The sequence below is a fragment of the Patella vulgata genome, chromosome 1 (genome assembly GCF_932274485.2).
Source record: "Patella vulgata chromosome 1, xgPatVulg1.2, whole genome shotgun sequence".
NCBI lineage: Eukaryota > Metazoa > Mollusca > Gastropoda > Patellidae > Patella > Patella vulgata.
In genome coordinates, this window is record NC_065879.2 from 90208394 (window position 1) to 90229385 (window position 20992).

Below are 20992 nucleotides of genomic sequence, written 5' to 3' on the forward strand. Positions count from 1 at the left end.
TGATACTAGAGTTATAGTTTTCTGTTTGATATGATACCAGAGTAATAGTGTTCTATTTGACATGATATCTTGTTTTATTATAGGATCATCGTTAACACCATCAATGATAAACGACATGATGAAAGAAATGCCACCTTTAATAAACGAGAATGATCTCCATGTTTCACAGGTAAATATAGTTACTTGCGTTTTTACAGGTAGGTAGTAAATACAGTTACTTTATCTGAGGTTCATTGCGTTTATACAGGTAGCTTGTAAATACGGTTACTTTATAAGCTGAGGTTCATTGCGTTTATACAGGTAGGTAGTAAATATAGTTACTTTATTTCCTGCAACAATGGTAACGTTTAAAACAGGGGTTTTAGTGCTAGAAGTATGCATATAGTTTACTTTCAAAACATTGTGAGATAATTGATAAAAAATCGTTTAAGAATTACAAAAATGGTTTTGTTAGAACTATGGTTTAGTTTAATGGTAACCGGTTTAGTTTCTTCGAAAGGCGTTTATAAATCGAGGTCCTGTGTACAGATTGGTGTGCACATAAAAGAAGTCTTGACAATTGGAATTAGAAATAAGAGTAGGTCGTAGCTTCACTGTCCAGGTAGCACACTATGTGATGTATGCCCGTCTTCCTTAAACTAAACCCCATTTTGTTCCCGTTCCTTTTACTCAGGCCCCAAGTTCACAAAGCATTCTCAGACTTAAGTTAAGAATTTACTCAACTTTCAATCACTGTTTATGAGAAATATCTTTGATCCAAAAACACAAAACTTTGCACATAGTTTCTTATTGATGTATTTGATACATTAAAACAACAAAAGTTTTATAAAGGGCGATATTTTAGATACAATAAGGCGAACAATTTTGAGTAAATTCTTAACTTATGTCTTAGAATGCTTTGTGAACTCGGGGGCCCGATAATGAGGGATGAAGATATAATGCTTTTTATTGACTTGCCAAATCAATTTGAATTTAGTGGAGATGACATGTGACAGTTTAGTCGATTTCAAATTACCTTGTCAAGTTTGTTAAGTACGCTGATTAGCTGTAAACAATTCTTGTGGCTGGACATAGTTGATAAAAACATGTGACCACCCGATCAAATCATCAAATTGCACCTAGGGGTGTTTTGGTGAGTTGTGGTAATCACTTCAGAAATCGATGTCGATAAATTTGTTGATTAGGGTAATCGATGAAATAAATGAACGTTAAGATGAAAATTTGATTGAATGCAAATCACTTTGGCTAATCAGTGGGCGATAAAAATGCTTATAGTATTTTGTCAACGCCTATTGCTTCAAATCATGTACATTTTCTTTCTACTTCAATCAATATATTTCTACTTTCATTTTGTTTCAACTTTTTGTTTATTTCTACTTTCATTTGGTTTCTACTTTCATTTTATTTTCCTAATTTCATTTTATTTCAGTTAACACTACAACTGTTGACATCAATATCCCAGATACAGAAATCATCAATCAGCAGTATTCACATGGAGATATTACCACAGATACTGATATTAATACAGTCTCCATTACTACAAGGTGGCGCTTTAAACGCTCTCTTAGAATTCTTCCAATCTATCGTACAACTTGGTCTCAATAAATTAGGATTTAAAGATTTATTACAGGTAGGTAATAACGTTTAGTTGGTGGTCTTGTACCTGTTTCAGGAGCTATGTTGGTTCATTGAGTCTGGCTCATGGGTGATCTCCTGACGTTAGCTGAGAAAGTTCCTCAAGATTTTTACAATGGGGTAGAGTGATGCAAGACGGAGGGCCTTCTCTGGTCAGTGATGCAAGACGGAGGGCCTTCCTTGGTCAATGATGCAAGACGGAGGGCCTTCCTTGGTCAGGGATTCAAGACAGAGGGCCTGTTAAGGAACGGCATATAGTCATTCTGAATTCTATGTAGAGAAAGGAGAAAGGCTGCTGTAAGAGCAAAATTTCCCTTGTACAAAAAGAATTAGGGTGGGGGAGGGGGGATGGTTAATGCGTGCACACATGAAATTGAGTCATCAAGTCAATAGGCGTGGTTTCCATTCCCCGGTTGTATGTGTCATGGAGTAGGTTCACCTGTCCAACCTGGTGGGTTTACTCCACTTCCTCCGGTTTCCACCCACTGCTAAAGACCCTTAGGTGCAAGTAAATTATTGAAATAAAATTGAACCAAATGTTTCCCCGAAATGACCAAGTTTGTGTCAAGTGGACGTTAAACCCTTTCTGTCTCTCTCATGAAAGAATTGTTGATGTTTATGGAAAATGAATATTTTATGCTATGAGAGATTTATTTATATGTTTTATTTTGTAGATGTTAATATTACCAATCTATAACCCCCAGTCGAAACCAACACCACATGCTACTTCATCATTCGCTATACATAAACAGGTACGTGAACACTACATGCTACTTCATCATTCGCTATACATAAACAGGTACGTGAACACTACATGCTACTTCATCATTCGCTATACATAAACAGGTACGTCAATAATAACTAATAACACCTGATCATTCGCTATACATAAACAGGTACGTCATTAACAACTAATAACACCTGGTCATTCGCTATACATAAACAGGTACGTCAATAATAACTAATAACACCTGATCATTCGCTATACATAAACAGGTACGTCAATAATAACTAATAACACCTGGTCATTCGCTATACATAAACAGGTACGTCATTAACAACTAATAACACCTCATCATTCTCTATTCATAAACAGGTATGTCAACAACAATTGAAGTGGGTGGGCCGCTGCGATATTTGGGTTGTTCAGACATTGTACCCAGAATGAGAATTTTAAGGGTTCAGAAACTGGCATGGACCAGTGTTTATGATGCACACTAATATGTCCCATGTACAAATTGGTAGCTTGCGTTAGGATTCGCATGATCGTATGCCCATACCACCAAGGTTTCATCTGTAAATTGGTTGCATGGTTTATGATTCAAATGATGACGTGCCCATATTACCAAGGTTTCATCTGTAAATTGGTTGCATGATTTAGGATTCACATGATGACGTGCCCATATTACCAAGGTTTCATCTGTGAATTGGAACATAAGTAAGAATAGAGTTATATGATCAAACAAATTATGCCATGGATCAACTTGTTCCCTGTATATTGCAGAGATACAGATCAAGTTTGCATTTTGGGGGATTCTGTTCTGTTTGGGGGGATTCTGTTCTTTTTGGGGGGATTCTGTTTATTTTGGCAGGATTCTGTTCATGTGATACTGAATTAGGTTAGGGTTTTGTACTGAAATATCGCTCTCAATTCTTCTGGAATGATTTTAGGATAAGGTTTTATTGAGAGTTGTAACACTGCTGGTATATAACAGTGACAGGGTCACAGATGAAATTTGAGTTTCAATGGATTCTGTTATTTTTTGGGCTTCTGTTTGCCGGTAATTTCTGTGGTTAAGCTTGGAGGTATTTGATGAATATTTAGTACACAGTATAGTTACAGATAGCTTTATTCCATCTGTATGTATTTGGATTATATATTCACTGAAAGATATTTGCAGTATTGTTCAACAAATTGTTTCTATTTTTAGTAACAAGATAATGTTAGAGGCCCTGTACTGCAATACTTGGAGACTCCCAGAATGCTTGTTATTGTATTGCAATATTATTTTATAGGCTTTCCATTCAATAGCGAAGTGTGTAGCAGCTTTAACTACTATTAACCCAGAGAAAGCTGGAAATGTTGTCAATCAGTTTGTGTGTGATATAAAAGTAAGTATTGCTACATTTATAAGTAATAGTCATAGTGGACTACCTGATACTCAACTGATTATATAGCAACATTTATAAATACTGGTCATGGTGGACTACCTGATACTCAACTGATTATATAGCAACATTTATAAATACTGGTCATAGTGGACTACCTGATACTCAACTGATTATATAGCAACATTTATAAATACTGGTCATAGTGGACTACCTGATACATACTAAATTTATGCTGCCTGTCCACAGTAGAACATACACTAGGCTAACTGACCAACATTTTAAGTCATAAGCACATTTTGATAAGTATATATTCTACTTTAATTTAATAAAATTAAAAAAAGTTTAATTAGTCTTTTTGAGTATAACAGATGTGAACCAGAGTAGGATTACATTACAAAACGGTATACTAATTGTTGGATATGGCAGTCGTTTGAACAGAGATGTATTCTTGAAGTAGAGTAAGATTGTTCTCTGTGTGGAGAATGCTACCCTAAGACTGAACTCATTGTTTTGGTTTCAGTTTTGTCCACTATTGAAGACAATCTGGGTAAAAACAGGTCATATTAAGTGACAGCTGACAGCATGTGCTTAAACTGTATTTGAGACTACTATAAGGGTAGTCATCAGGTTCTCAGTAACACTGTAATCCAGGTATCATTTCATCTTGTGTATCTAGCACTAATTTCTTTCACATTCATTTAATATCCAATCTTTGTTTAAAAATTTGTAAAATCATTTAAAATCACCACAAATCATCTAATTTGTACTTGTGTCCAGTTTAAAGCTGACTGATGACTGATTAATTTTGATAATGAGTGTCCAATTTACAAGTATTTAATTTCCTGACCACTGTTCAAAAATGAATCATTACCGGTATATATTATTACTCAATTGGGTTGTTTATTTTTTTTACAGTGATTGAGAAATTAAACACTTGTAATATGGACGGACACTCATTATCAAAATTGAATGGTCAGCTTTAAACTGGACACAAGTACAAATTAAACGATTTATGGTTATTTTAAACAGGTTTTATGAATTTTTAATCAAAGATTGGATATTAAACGAATGTAAAAGAAATTAGTGCTAGATACACAAGATTAAATGAAACATGGGTTACAGTGTAATGTTCCCTCCTCACAGCCATGCACTGTTAGTATCATAAGGAACAGTGCTTATATTCACGAAATTATGTCATAATTTGTATAGTTTTCAATACCCGTTTTCTGTTATATATTTCCAGAATCCTAAATCTACCGATTCCATTGTGTTATTTTCCCTGTTGGCTCTTGGAGAGATAGGTAAACATATGTAAGTATATTTAGATAACCTCTAAATAATCAGAACGATGAAATAAGCATAGGATAGGAGATCTAGAGATGACGGCCATCTTGAATAAATGATCAGAATAATAAAATAGGTACAGGAGATAGAAAAATGACGACCATATTGTTTTAAGTACAATTCTATCCAAAGGGTTAGTTAAATATTATATTGGGTTATATCATTAGCAAGCCTGAACATAAAGGCATATGTTGAAGAATTTATTATAAACAAATTCAGACTTTATCACTGACATATTTATATTAGAATATAGATTATGTGATAATTTGTGTCTAAGTCAGTGACAGGTACCTTATGTTCAGGCATGATTCGTAGGCATGGGCGGGGATCACGTGGCTAAGTGGGTAAGACGCTAGCTCGCTAGCCTGGAGGTCGGGTGTTCGATCCCTGCATTGGCCGAGAAAGTTTATCCAGATTTTCCGGCGTGGTTCCCCCTTGTCAGTGATGCAGGACGGAGGGCCTGACAAGGATAGCTGTCTAGTCCTTCGGATGAGACGAAAAACCGAGGTCCCGTGTATACATTGGAATGCACGTAAAAGATCCCTTGGCAGTTGGAATTCGATATAAGAGTAGGCCGTAGTGCCCCTGTCCTGGCAAAATTTCCCTCATAGCACACTGTATGGTGTATGCCCGTCTTCATTAGCCCAGGTTAGGAGCAGAACAGTAGGACGTTAAACTCCATTTCATTTCATTTCGTAGGCATGGTCAATCTAATAGAAGTCAGATCTTTGTTTTGTTCATGATTTAGATATTGAGATCAGGATGTTTTATATATTGTAGAGATTTAAGTAGTCATGGTGAAATACAGTCTGTTATATTAGAATCTTTTTCATCCCCGAATGAAGAAGTGAAATCGGCTGCTTCCTATGCTCTAGGTAAGTCTGGTTGGATGTGGGAGTCACTGTTGGAGTAGTTTCCCCTTGTCAGTGGTTTAGTTCTGTAGGAGGGACGTGAAAAACAAATTGGATAATAAATTGTTTCCATGGCATTTAGTAATTGAACTAGAGTATACAAGTCACAATTCTATGGAATACAATTACTGCTTATTACTCAGCGACGTTTCAACTAGGCTTCTCTAGTCTTTATCAGGCAATGATAAACTATAAAATATAAGTATACAATATATAGAGGACAAAACAATACTTGATTGAATCCGGATTTATTTCCTTTTTCTTCAACCAAAAAAGTTTTGAGTAATCCATATTTTGAATATACAACAATCAGTGGCCCCATCACACGATTCACATTGAGTTAACATTGGATAATCCGGCCTTCAATCAATCAATCAATTATCGGTGAGATTGATACTCGTCTAGATATCATCAGGTTTCAACATCAAAGCCCTTAAACATGTGGCACACCTCTACGAATCTAGGGTTCTATGGTCTGCCGAGGTTTGCCGAATGAGCCATTAAAGTTAGTGGCAAAGTGTGGGCGTTGTTTGCATTAGTGAGATGAAGAACCTATTTAATTATGGAATTGTCTGTTAAATGCCCCTAATTACCTACGAAAGAATAAATATCGACTGCTTGGACGATTTAGCTGCTGTGGGCTTATGTTTTGTTGCCTGGCAACCTATCTTTAATTGTGATGAAACCAGTTTGTCTTTTAGAGCATTACCTGACTGATCATTGTGTGATAAAAATGTGAGAGCTATAGCAACGGAAATATTGAGATTATACTTGAGTATTCGAAGGTACACTAATACTTATGGTATTGAGTATTTCGTTATGCTGTGTGATCCGGCATATTTTAACTATGACGTACGATGTCTGAAGTTGTTGTAATGTTATTGACTATGATTTACTTGTATATTCATGTTTGTCTGTTTTCTCTCTCCACAGGGAATGTTAGTGTAGGTAATATGCAGAAATTCCTTCCTTTTGTTTTACAAGAAATAGAAAATCAACCAAAACGCCAATATCTATTATTACATTCTCTTAAAGAGGTGAGTTAAACACACTAATATCTATTATTACATTCTCATAAACAGGTGAGCTAATATTTATTATTGCATCTAAACCACACCACTTGACTTTATGACAAGTCTTACGATCTAGAGCATCCACATTGGACCGTTAGGCCTCCCAAACCCCTCCTGTCCTAATGTATATAATTATAAAGTCTGTGTTTATTGTAGATCATTAGCTGTGAATCAAGTTCAACAACTGGTGTAGAGAGTTTAAAGCCTTTTGTACAAACTATATGGTAAGAGTACTTACATCGTTCTAATCAACTTTGAACTTAAAGCGGAAATTGCAAATTTTTAAGTTATATTTTTAGAATTTATTAAAATAAAGCCTGAAAATAGATGGTATCCATAAACAGTCCTACCTTGTTAAAGAATAATCCTATTAATCCTATAATTCACTATTGCCAGCTGAGAAATTGGCAAAAATATCATTTTCCTCTTCATTTTCAAACGTTTGAAAAAAGCTACTCCATGGTGGAGAATAGAAAACAAGGGAGGTAATTGTGTTATTATTTCCTGTGTAAATGAGTTTTAAGTGTGAGAATGACACCTATGATCATATAATTGTGAGTTGACAACCTATTGAACAAAAGACATAGAAATAATTACGTTTTGACTTTCTTAGAAAATTTGCAATTTCTGCTTTAAGCATAAGTCACCTGTCACATCCTACGATATTTTTCTCGTTAGCCACAGAAATTTAGCGAATATTGGTTAGTAATTTTTTGAACCGATTCACTTGTGCAACGGAAACAGTGACCATTTACATCTCCACGGGATAGTTTTAAATTAATTGTTATTTTTCAGGTCGATGTTATTTAACCACTGTGAATGCCCGGAAGAAGGAACAAGAAATGTTGTGTCTGAGTGTCTGGGTAAACTTACATTAATAGACCCTGATAACCAGTTACGTAGTTTACAGTCACATCTTGATTCAGAATCAGCTTTAACAAGGAGTACCGTTGTCACAGCGATTAAATTTACCATCTCAGATCAGGTAGAGTTCTATTTGTTCAATGGTTTCCCCTTGTCAGTTAGACAGGACAGAGGGCCTTGTCACTAGGGACCGGGTACCATTCAGATTTGATGAAAAAAGGAAAGAAACTGAACTTACCATCTAGAATCTAATACTTGTATCCAGTTAATAGATTGCCATCCAGAAAGTGTTAAATGCCGTCGTCAAGATTCATCAAAAAAACGTCCAGTTTGTGCTACGTGTAGTTAAGAAACACTGTTTAGTTTTGACACATACTTACGGAAGTCAAATAACACACTATTTATGGATAACAATTACTGTGGTTTATTTCACTGCGACCTATCAACGATAACGACTTGTGAAATCTTGTTGAAACGTCGCAGTGAAATAAACCACAGTAATTGTTATCCATAAATAGTGTGTTATTTGATTATGTTCCAATTACTAAATGCCATTTAAAGAATATACTTACGGAAGAACAGCTACTTATTTTTTGGGGGGATGTTTCGAAGAGTATTCTCTCAACATTATCAAGCTAAAATACCTGTTACAGAATTAGAAATAAGAGTAGGCTGTATTGCCGATATTCGGCCAAAATTTCCCTCATAGCACACTGTATGGCATATACCTGTCTTCATTAGCCCAGTCAGAGCAGAACAGTAGGACGTTAAACCCCATTTCATTTCATTTCATAAGACAGGCATATGCCTTGTAGAATGCTATGATAGAAATTGTGCCCAAATGGTGTCCTATTTGCCTACTATTAGTCAAATTTCAAGTATCTAGGTTCTTTTACATGCATGCCATTTTTTTTGTCTCATCCGAATGACTACAGCATGGTTTCGAATCCTGACTTGTACTTGGCAAGGAGTAGGGTTGCCTGTCCAACCTTGTTGGTTTTCTCCGGGTCCTCTAGTTTCATCCCACTGCTAAAGACCCCTATACTACGCGCAAGCAAATTATTGAAATAAAATTGAACCATATGTTAGTACAGAAATGACCTAGCTTATGTCGAGTGGACGTTAAACACCATTTCTCTCTCTTCTCTCATTTAGTGAAGCGATATATATATATATATATAATAACAGACATCTTTATGGGTAACATTCACTAGGTTTATTAACTGCTACATTTCAATGAGAGTAGGGGGGTTGGGTGGCTGAATGGTTAGCACATGCGTGCTGTATCATAAAGTTTGTCATTGAGTGGTTTCGATTCCCCGGTTGTAAGTGACAAGGAGTAGGGTCGCCTGTCCAACCTCGTGGGTTTTCTGTGGGTCCTCCGGTTTCCATCCCACTGCTAAAGACCACTATGCGCAAGCGAATTATGGAAATAAAATTGAACTATATGTTAGTCCCGAAATGACCTAGTTTGTGCCGAGTGGACGTTAAACCCCATTTCTCTCTCTGCCTCTCTCAATGCGAGTACTCTCACTGTTATCAAACATTGAATTTGATGTTTTAGATTGACCTACAGTTAAATACTGAAAACACATAAAGGTCATAATATTCAGATTCTGTCCTGGAAGACCTGGTACCACTTCTTTTTTTATTTTTGTCTTTATATTTTTGTCTTTCAGCCTCAAGCTATAGATATGTTATTGAGAGGTTGTATTGGAGATTTCCTTAAAACTCTTCAAGATCCTGATTTAAATGTTAGACGTGTTGCCTTGGTTACCTTTAATTCAGCTGCTCACAATAAACCCTCCCTAATCCGTGATCTACTTGACTCGGTGCTTCCTCATCTGTATAATGAAACTAAAATGAGGGTAAAGTATCAAAACATTTTTATTCAGATATTTTATTATATGCCCACATTTTATTCAGATCTTTTTATTATATGCCCACATTTTATTTAGATATTTTTTATTATATGGTCGTTCGGATGGGACGAAAAACCAAGGTCCCGTGTACACATTGGCGTGCACGTAAAAGATCCCTTGGCAGTTGGAATTCAATATAAGAGTAGGCAGTAGTGCCACTGTCCGGGCAAAATTTCCCTCATAGTACACTGTATGGCGTATGCCCGTCTTCATTAGCCCAGTTCAGAGCAGAATAGTAGGACGTTAAACCCCATTTCATTTCATTTCATTTTATTATATGCCCACATTTTATTCAGATATTTTTTATTATACACCCACATTTTGTTCAGATATTTTTTTATTATACTCCCATATTTTATTCAGATATTTTTATACAGTTATTTGTTATTATACGCCCACATTTTGATGTGGACGTATATTGTCATCGCCCCTACAGGTCACAATTTTTATCCGATTTTGATGAGACTTGAAATATGATTATATCCAAAAGATCTCGGTTCCGTTCGATATTTGCATGTATCGGATCGAAACTTCCTGTATTATTGCCCCTGATTGTACGAAAAATCACGTTTTTAGCTTGTGGACCCTATAGAGGTCATAATTTTTATCCGATTTAAAAAAACGTTTTAGTATATCACCGTTACACCCTAAGGATGGTTGAGTTCGAATTTCGTGAAAATCGGCCCAAAACTGACAGACAATATGACCGCCCCTTTCTCAAATAGCGTAAAAATATAGTATATCAAGGTTGTGGACCCTCTAGAGGTCACAATTTTCTTCTGATTTTGATGAAACTTGAAATGTAAGTTTATAACCCAAAGATCTTGGTTCCTTTCTATATGATCAAATCACCCAGTTAGTACGCGCGAAGGTATTTTTAAATGAACTATATATAAATGGTGTTGTTTTTTATTTTGTAGAAAGAGTTAATACGTGAAGTAGAGATGGGACCATTTAAACACACACTAGATGATGGTCTAGATATCAGAAAGGTATGTTATACCCAGACTTACAAACACTGACTAGCATCAGACCTCATATCCTTACATAACTTTATTGAGGCTGGGAGCCGCGGTAGTCCGGTTTCCAATCCCGGTGTTGGTCGAGAAATTTCATAGGAATGCTCCGGCTTGGTTCCCACTTGTCAATAGTTTAGGATGGAGGCCCTGGCAAGGGACATATATAATGTTACGTATAACATTATCTAATGGGTTTATTCCAGGCGGGGGAGGGGGGTGGAAAGCCGAATGGATAACACCTGCGCACTGTATCATAAGGTCTGTCATTGAGTCAACTGGCGTGGTTTCGATTCCCCGGTTGTATGTAACAAGGAGTAGGGGTACCTATCCAACCTCATGGGTTTTCTCCGGGTCCTTTAGTTTCCCCCAGGGGGGTTGGATGGCTGAATGGTTAGTGTGCGCGCGCTGTATCATAAAGTCTGTCGTTGAGTCGACTGGCTTGGTTTTGAATCCCTGGTTGTATGTGACAAGGAGTAGGGTCGCCTGTCCAACCTTGTGGGTTTTCTCCCACTGCTGAAGACCCGTATGCGCAAGCAAATTATTGAAATAAAATTGAACCATATGTTAGTCCCGAAATGACCTAGTTTGTGTCGAGTGGATGTTACACCCCATTTCCAGACTGCGTTTGAATGTATAACATTATCTAATTGTTTTATTCCAGGCTGCGTTTGAATGTATAATATTATCTAATTTGTTTATTCCAGGCTGCGTTTGAATGTATGTACACCCTACTAGATTCATGTTTGGACCGATTAGATATCTTTGAGTTTTTAAATCATGTAGAGGATGGTCTGAAGGATCACTATGATATCAAGATGTTGACTTATTTAATGTTGGTCAGATTGTCACATCTTTGTCCTAGTGCTGTTTTACAAAGTAAGTTTTTATTTTTAATTCCTTGATGTAGGCTGGCGGGTGGCTGTAATTGTTAGGCATTGCTGGGTAAATGTAAGTTACAGTTTTCTTTTGGGGGTGGCTGTAAATTACAGTTTCTTTGGGAGAAGCTGAGTGGCTGTAATTTACATTTTCTTTGGGAGAAGCTGTGTGGCTGTAATTTACATTTTCTTTGGGAGAAGCTGGGTGGCTGTAATTTACAGTTTCTTTGGGAGAAGCTGGGTGGCTGTAATTTACAGTTTGTTTGGGTGAGGCCGAGTGGCTGTAATTTACAGTTACTATGGGTGAGGCTGGGTGGCTGTAATTTACAGTTTGTTTGGGTGAGGCCGAGTGGCTGTAATTTACAGTTTGTTTGGGTGAGGCTGGGTGGCTGTAATTTACAGTTAATATGGGTGAGACTATTAAACATGCATTATGCAAGAGCAAAATCTGCTTATTACAAGTCTTTCTTTAGGCCAGAAATGTTATCTAAATTATCAATTAGACATTAATTAACTTATCCAGAACATAATAAGGCTAGTCTTCGATGTTGGCTTGATTAGATTCCTATATGCCTCTTAAGGGCCATTGATAATTAAATCAAAACAGTGGATAATCGAGACTATGCTGTTTATATTAATAATTTTAGTAATGATGACCGAGACTATGCGAAAATTTCACCAGCTTTGTTCTCGGCTTATAGTGGATCAATTTGACTGAAATTTTCAGCAAATTACCTTTACAATATCTAGTTTTTAACTATTATAGCGAGAACTGCCATCTCTTTATCTTATCTCCCATAATGTAAAATAAAATAAAACCAAGTACGAACAATCAAAACCATTAGAGAAAATTCGAAGTCCTAAAAAAAACGGTATAGGCAAAATAGTGTAATCAGCATATGGACTGTTCACCGTGTACAAAATACACGACAAACAGTGGTAACAGGTGTCCTGAAGAGTAAGCTTACCCTGCCTGGTGCCACCCTGTATCTTTAAGTAAGTATTGAGTGACTGTCCAGGCACTTACACTAGCCCAGTTGGTGCAGAAGAGTAGGACGTTAAGAACACAAGACCCTTGTTTATATTACAGGATTAGATCGTTTAGTCGACCCATTACGAGCCACATGTACTATTTATACCTTGTTTATATTACAGGATTAGATCGGTTAGTAGACCCGTTACGAGCCACATGTACAACCAAAGTTAAAGCTCATTCAGTAAAACAAGAATTTGAAAAACAAGATGAATTAAAACGATCTGCTTTACGAGCTGTAGCTGCTTTACTTAATATTCCTGATGCTGGTAAGTCTGGTCAACACAGTCTATTTCTTTCAATTTAAATACTGCATGCTGGTATTTAACAAGGTTTGAACAAGGCGCAGGACCTGGAGTCCCAAGTCACTGCACCTCAAGTCCCAAATCGAGTCGCACGTTGCTGAATGCTGAATTTAGTACTAACTCTAGTCTCAAGTCTTCACAAAGCCCATGTCCCATTCAGTCACCAGTTCATCAACTGAATCAGCAAATCATGTCCTCGGCTCTTTTCAAATCGTGGGGGTTTGGATGGCCGAATGGTTAGTGCGTGCGCGTTGTATCATAAGGTCTGTCATTGAGTTAACTGGCGTGGTATCGATTCCCCAGTTGTACGTGACTCGGAGTAGCGTCGTCCGTCCAACCTCGTGGGTTTTCTCCGGTTTCCTCCCACTGCTGAAGACCCCTAACCACAAGCGAATTTTTTAAATATAATTGAACCATATGTTAGTACCGAAATGACCTAGTTTGTGTCGAGTGGATGTTAAACTCCATTTCTCTCTTTTCAAATCGTTCGAGTCAAGTCTCGAATAGAGATAAATTTTCAAGTTGATTCGCAAGTCTGGAAATATTTATTAAATGATTAAATATATTTCTTGTTGTTTTTTTTACTTCAGACAAAAGTCCACAGATGAATGACTTTTTAACCCAAGTTAAATCAAGTGCTGAATTAGCCTCCATGTTTGAAACCATACAAAAAGACGCCATGTCAACACCTTTAGATTCAATGTCCATGGATACAAGTTGAAACAAGCTTTTTCATTGGTTTATTTTGTTTGTTTCTAGTTGTTCTGTTGTTTATGTAAATTTAGGCCAAAATAAATCAATTGTTTCTTTTTTATCTTCTTCAATAGAAATGTAACAAATAATGTTCTGAATTAAAAAACGTGTGCGTTGATGGTTGACAATATATTTAATGCTTGTATCAAAAATTATCTGGCAACTTAAAAAAAATGCCCTAAGGCACCGCCAGTTCAATTACCTCGTCATGAAACTTGGCATACTTGTTCTTTGGACAATTACACATCCGTTGACATACTTTGAGTTTTGATACGTGACAATTCCAAGATGGCTGTGGTCAGAATAGATGATTGTTTACTAACGATCATGGCCAATCTTGATTTTACTTGAATGCTATTGAGATATTCAAATCTTTACTTGAGTGCTATTCAGATATTCAATTGAAATGTTGTGTTTTTTTTGGCCTATATTGTAATTATATGAAATGATTATTATATTGTATTATCAGGCTATCTACCTGTATTGGGTAGTTGTTGTAAATAAACTTTTAGCCAAGATTCAACTTATTAAGAAACGTTTCACTCAGCTGATATTTGTCCCAAGCTTGTGTGCCTGCCTAACTGCGTGGGTTTTCTCTGGGTCTTCCTTTTGAAAATTGTTCCAAGCTTTAGTACCTGCCTAATCCGTGGGTTTTCTCTTTGTCCCCATAACTGATATTTGTCCGAAGCTTGTGTGCCTGACTAACTGCGTGGGTTTTCTTTGGGTCTTCCTGCTGAAAATTGTTTCAAGCTTGAGTGCCTGCCTAACTGCGTGAGTTTTCTACGGGTCCTCCGCTGATATTGATTGGGTGGTCAAGTGAAGTTTTAATCCTACATTTGTACGTGACAAGGAAAGGGTCACCTGTCTTATCTCTTCTGGTTTCCTCCCTCTGCTGGGGGGGGGGGGGGGTTGGATGGCCGAATGGTTAGCACGTGCGTGCTGTATCATAAGGCCTGTCATTGAGTCAACTGGCGTGGTTTCGAATCCCCGGTTGTACGTGACAAGGAGTAGGGTCGTCTGTCCAACCTCGCGAGTTTTCCCCTGGTCCTCCGGTTTTCTCCCACTGTTGAAGACCCCTACACACAAGCGAATTATTGATAAAATTAAACCATATGTTAGTCTCTCAATGACCTAGTTTGTTGAACCCCAAGAACTGGGTTCTGATGTTCTGAAGAACTGATGTTATCACGGAGGTCCTGCATCATGCTTTAGATTTGAACAAAGTAAGCCTCGGAACACCATTTATATTTTTGTACAATTTTGAATTTAAAACCAGTCTATCAATAATTATTCTTAACAACAAAATGGCGACAGACTGAATACAGCGGAGCAGCATGGTGGATGATATTTCGTAAATACTGAACAGATTTGAACCCTTTTTGATCTGAAATTTCAATAAACTCATCTTTTACAATATCGACACAGGGAAAAATGGTGTTTAACGTCCACTCGACACAAACTAGGTCATTTCGGGACTAACACATGGATCAATTTTATTTCTATAATTCGCTTGCGCATAGGGGTCTTTAGCAGTGGGAGGAAACCGGAGGACCCGGAGAAACCCACGAGGTTGGACAGGCAACCCTACTCCTTGCCACGTACAACCGGGGAATCGAAACCCCAACCGTTGACTCAATGACAGACCGTCTCATACAACACAGCGCGCACGTGCTAACCATTAAGCCATCCAACCCCTCCCCGTCGATTCGAAAAACGCCAGTTGACTCAATGACGGGCCTTATGATACAACACGCACGTGCTAACCATTCGGCCATCCACTCCCCCCCCACCCCCGTAGTTTAAAATGATGCGTCAGGACTTTTAAGTGACTGTTTAGATTTAAGAGACATATTTGTTATTGGTAAAGGATTCCTATTGGGCTAAATTCTGCATGTGAAGCATAAAGCTACTTAAAATATTCAAAAAAGTATATTGGGTCCCGATTGAATTGTTTTGGGGTAAATATCAGCTAGGTAGAAATATTTGTCCTTTAATTTTGTCATTAGTTTGTTGAAAGATGAATTCTCCTTTACCAATTTGACTAAATTTCATCATGTAACATAATACAGCCTGGATTTAAAGTAACATTGCACCATTGGCACTTGTACGTAAAATATGAAAATTCTCACGGCTTAATTGACTCGTTAAAATGTGTAATCAAATTGATTATTTAACATTGAATCACAATCTGATTAAAACACAGATCCTATATCGTTTCGTTTTTTATAGTTCAAAATTTCGATTTAATTGTCTTTACTACACTAGGATCTGGAAGAGTTGTTATATAACAGGCGTTCTGGTTGATGTGTGGGATTAGCCAATGAAACGGTCTGTTATGGTGAGTTCCTGATGTGTGGTACACAGAACTGTAGGTAGCCCACTAGAAACATCAACGCTGATTTGTTAATCAAATGTCTGACTTCTTAGGGTTAAAAGCCCCTTGTATGGCCTCTGACGCGACCTCCCAATACAACTGGTCAGATCTTCATCTAGTAGAGGCCATTGAAAGTATAAAAAAACAAAACGAAATATAGATGTGTATTTTAATCAGATTGAATTATTCAAGAAAACAAAGCAAGGTAATCTCTGGGCTTGGAGTCAATCGTATTTAAATCTGGCCCATCGTTATATTTTCGTGGACAACAAAATGGCGACTGGCTTATTGCGTAGTGAGCAGCATAGATCGATGAAATTTTGATTCTACATATCTTTGTAAATACTGAGATCCATCTTTGATAATATCAGTTTACAAGTGATTAGTATGGTTTAAAGATACATTATGTAAGATTTAGATAAAGAGCTGACCATTCTTGAGATAATAGCTCAAAAATGGCTAATGTAAAATGAATAATTTGAAAATTTCATTCAAATTACTTCATTTTGAGCCAAGTTATCACTGTTTGTAGTTTTGACAAGATGTGTGCATTGTGGTAACCAGGGCACTGGTATATTTGAAGCTTAGCTTCGCTTCACCATTTTTAGATTAAATCAAAATATGGCTGAACTGTTCTAATCGAGAGTTGATTATGGTCTGGATAAGTTAATAAATGTCTAATTAATAATTTAGAAAACATTTCAGACCTAAAGAAACACCTGCAATAGGCAGATTTAGCTCTTGCATAATGTATGGTTAAAATGGCGCATCAGGACTTTTAAGTGAATGTTTAGATTTAAAAGACATATTTTGAGAGAAAGATAGTGTTTTTTTCTTTATTTTGTTGTGAATTAAATTGTAAATTTTGCTAGCCGTTACTGTAATTGAGACATTATTATTTTATATCAAATTGTTCAAATTTTTCTAGTTCTTAGATTTTAATAATGTTCATCATTATTATGTTTAATCTTGTCTACTCATGTGAAGACTTTGTATTTTACTATAAGTATAGGCAGAGGGTAAAGGCTAAAAGCCAAGGCTGGTTGCAGATTTTGTCATAGGTGTGGGTTAGGGTTAGCTAACCTGTGCCCTAAACAAAATTACATTTCGTGACTTATGACAAAATCTGCAATGGGTCTTGGCTTTTAGACCTTACCAGGCATTACCATAGAGAGAGACTGGCCATCTGCTGCCAGATCAGTAAGTTTAATAGATCACCATTACAACTTTAATACATATAAAACAATAAGTTTCAGTGAAAACGAACTGAATGATAGTTGTGTATTTGAAATAGGTCAGTGGTGGGGAAACGTGTATAAGTTATAGTCAGTCAGAGCGAGAAACTGAGTAAGAATTTGCCATTACATAGAACTAAGATCAGAAGCCATGTTGTTACACCATCACAATTCAGGCAATAATTGACAAGACGCTTTCTCTGTATTGCTCTAAGTTATAATAATACTAGTATATATGACATCACAAGTTATAACTATGATCTAAGCTGTAATAATACTAGTATGACATCACAAGTTGTAATAATACTAGTATGACATCATACGTTGTAATAATACTATGACATCACAAGTTAAAATAATACTAATGACATCACAAGTTATAACTATGATCAAAGCTGTAATAACAATATGACATCACAAGTTGTAACTATGATCTAAGCTGTAATAATACTAGTATAACATCACAAGTTGTAACTATGATCAAAGCTATGATAATACTAGTATGACATCACAAGTTTTAATAATACTAGTATATATATGACATCACAAGTTATAACTATGATCAAAGCTATGATAATGTAATGTTAGAATGTGTTTTTATATGGTATTTGCCACACCCACTTTATTAATAAACTAATTTAAATCCTAGGCCTATTTCTCAAACTTGACTGACTTGATTTAATGGCTTAATTATTATTGATGGCTAACACCTCCTTCCCCACTTCATATTATGATCTCCAGTCCTTTCCCCATCAATTATTCCCCTGCCTTCCCCGTACACCATCCCACCAGCCCTTTCTCCATCAATTTTCCCCCTGCCTTCCTCTCACACCATCCCAACACCCCATCAATTGTTCCCCCACCTTTCTCTAGAGATCCCATACTTGTATATAAACATTCTCAATATATATTTAGTGCTAATGGACAATAAAATGGTTTGTTATTTAATACTTGGTGTTTTTATTTTACTAAGAATGAATAAATGAATGAAATGGGTTTAACTAATGAATGAAATAAAATGGGGTTTAACTCCTACTGTTCTTCTGCTCGGACTGGGCTAATGAAGACTGGCCTAATGAAGACGGCATATGCCATACAGTGTGCTATGAGACAAATTTTGCCCGGGCAGCGGCACTGTGGCCTACTCTTATATTGATTTTCAACTGCCAAGAGTTCTATTATGTGCACGCCAATGTATATAAGGGACCTTGGGTTTTTGTCCCATCTGAACCACTAGATAGCTGTCCTTGTCAGACCCCTCCCTGCCAGTCTTGCACCACTGATAAGGGGAAACCACGTCTGAATATCTCGATTAACTTTTTCGGCCAATGCAAGGATCGAACACGCGATCTCCAGGCTAGCAACCCAACATTTTGTTCTGAAAAACATGAAAACAAATAGTTTTTATACACCAACATTGAAATGTTGTCGTATATTGTCGTCGCTCGATGTCCACAATTGCTTGTCAACCCTCTAGAGTAGTTAAGGTTATGGGATGAAGAAGTCTATTGATTTTCAACGATTTCTGATAGTTACTTCCCGAGTTATGGCCCTTGAGCACTTTGAAAAATATTGTGATTGCTCTAGAGGCTAAAGTGAATAGCCGAATGACTTTGAATTTATACATAGTATTTAGGGCCACGAGACGAAGAAGCCTATTGCCAGAATTATGACCATTGATCATTTCGAAAGATCTTGTGGATGCGCAAGAGGCTAAAGTTGATATCCAATTGACTTTAAATTTATACCCAGTGTTTAAGGTATTGCGATGTGAAAGCCTATTGATTTTCAGCAATTTCCGATAATAAATGCCCCGTCCTGCACCACTGACAATGGGAAACCATGTCAGAATATCTCGAACTTTCTCGGCCAATGCAGGGATCGAACACACCATCTCCAGGCTAGCAAGCCAACGTTTTGCTTCTGAAAAGCATGAAAATAAATCGTTTCAATGTGGTCTTATTTTGTCGTCGCTCGATTCCCACAATTGCTTGTGGACCCTCTAGAGTGGTTAAGGATATGAGATGAAGAAGCCTATTGATTTCTGATAATTACTGGCTCTTGACCACTTTGACAAATCTTGTGGATGCTCTAGAGGCTAAAGTTAATATCCAATTGACTTTACATTTATACATAGTATTTAAGGTCATGCGACGAAGAATCCTATTGATTTTCAACGATCTCTAATAATTACTTCCAGAGTTGTGGCCCTTGATATAAAATGTTTTATATAGGTTAGTATAGGGCAGAACTAGAAGCCAAACAAATTTTAATGATTTCTGATAATTACTAGGGGGGTTGGATGGCCGAATGGTTAGCGTTTGCGCGTTGTATCATAAGGTCTGTCATTGAGTCAACTGGCGGGGTTTCGATTCCTCAGTTGTACGTGACAAGGAGTTGGGTCACCTGTCCAACCTCGTAGGTTTTCTCGGGGACCTCTGGTTTCCTCCCACTGCTAAAGAACCCTACGTGCAAGCGAATTATTGAAATAAAATTAAACCACAGGTTGTCATAACTTTTGGCGGGGACGGACGAACCCTGGAACCTGGAACATTTCATTACCAAACGAAAAAAATAATTAGGAACAGTTTACTTACTGTACCAGTGTTATTTCGACGAAGGCTGTAACTAGGGGTAATATGATGACAATATGGAAAAATTGACTACCTACATCAAAGCTGCATAAATATATGAAGTTAAGTGAATCGTTCTACGACCTGGACTGTTCTCTTTGAATATCTTGGCCACTAGCTACCAATGTCGTACCGTTAAACTGTGTTTAATGCTACAATTAATACAGTCTAAAACTCCTTACGCAAGTACAAATAGGTTCAAACGCACAATTGTCAACACATGTCATAACAGTTTGTTAGGTAATTCTATCACAAATAGTGAAGACTGAACCACTAAAATACATATTGAACAGCCGCCATGACACCAGCCAGATGAAATCTCGCCAAATTTCGCGTAACAGTTGGGTTTCATCAAATCATATAATTATGCGGTAAGACTTCACCTGCATTTCAATGGGAATTGGTTTATTATATGTTACGCTATGTGCAGTACAGTTTGGGGTCAGTTTATGTGTAAATTAAGGGGGCTATAGGCCAATAAACTTTTTGTAGTCATTTGACTAAAAAAACTTGCGCAAAGGAACCCCGTAGGACGATCCACTGATGTGGCTGGAGTAAGGCAGAAAACAACAGTAGTGGAACAATTTCTACTTGGCGACATGAAGGGGGTCATTATGCACCGCACACGCCCTCGAGTGGTTCAGTCGGTTTTGCATCATGGAGTTGCGCAGCTATGTTTTGATACGGCGAAGAGTGCTGGCTGAAGGATTGCTCGGCTGAGCAAGAACTAGCAGGGTTCAGCAGTGTGAGATGAGAAGAGCTTCGACAGAAGGGAACATCTACCTCACTTCACTTGACATAATGAGGAACGCTTCGTGCACAAGTGAAATAGATTTGGCCGAAAACTTGCGCTTGAAGAATGGCAGTTCTTGTTCCAAGTCCTGATTCAGTTCCAGATAGGTAG

The 20992-nt window shown here is 37.1% G+C and overlaps 1 protein-coding gene across 1 annotated transcript in view; it reads left to right on the forward strand.

Moving 5' to 3' along the window:
• Positions 1 to 18403, forward strand: part of LOC126831865 (cullin-associated NEDD8-dissociated protein 1) — a 39455-nt gene extending 21052 nt beyond the window's left edge. The window contains exons 11-22 of the mRNA XM_050562548.2: positions 2667 to 2681; positions 3652 to 3747; positions 4991 to 5058; positions 5872 to 5966; positions 6936 to 7039; positions 7232 to 7299; positions 7871 to 8060; positions 9619 to 9807; positions 10782 to 10853; positions 11585 to 11756; positions 12911 to 13057; positions 13684 to 18403. Of these exons, the coding sequence (XP_050418505.1) occupies positions 2667 to 2681; positions 3652 to 3747; positions 4991 to 5058; positions 5872 to 5966; positions 6936 to 7039; positions 7232 to 7299; positions 7871 to 8060; positions 9619 to 9807; positions 10782 to 10853; positions 11585 to 11756; positions 12911 to 13057; positions 13684 to 13814 (1347 nt within the window). The 3' untranslated portion in view covers positions 13815 to 18403. The remainder of the gene's footprint in view (positions 1 to 2666; positions 2682 to 3651; positions 3748 to 4990; positions 5059 to 5871; positions 5967 to 6935; positions 7040 to 7231; positions 7300 to 7870; positions 8061 to 9618; positions 9808 to 10781; positions 10854 to 11584; positions 11757 to 12910; positions 13058 to 13683) is intronic.
• Positions 18404 to 20992: the final 2589 nt, after the last annotated feature.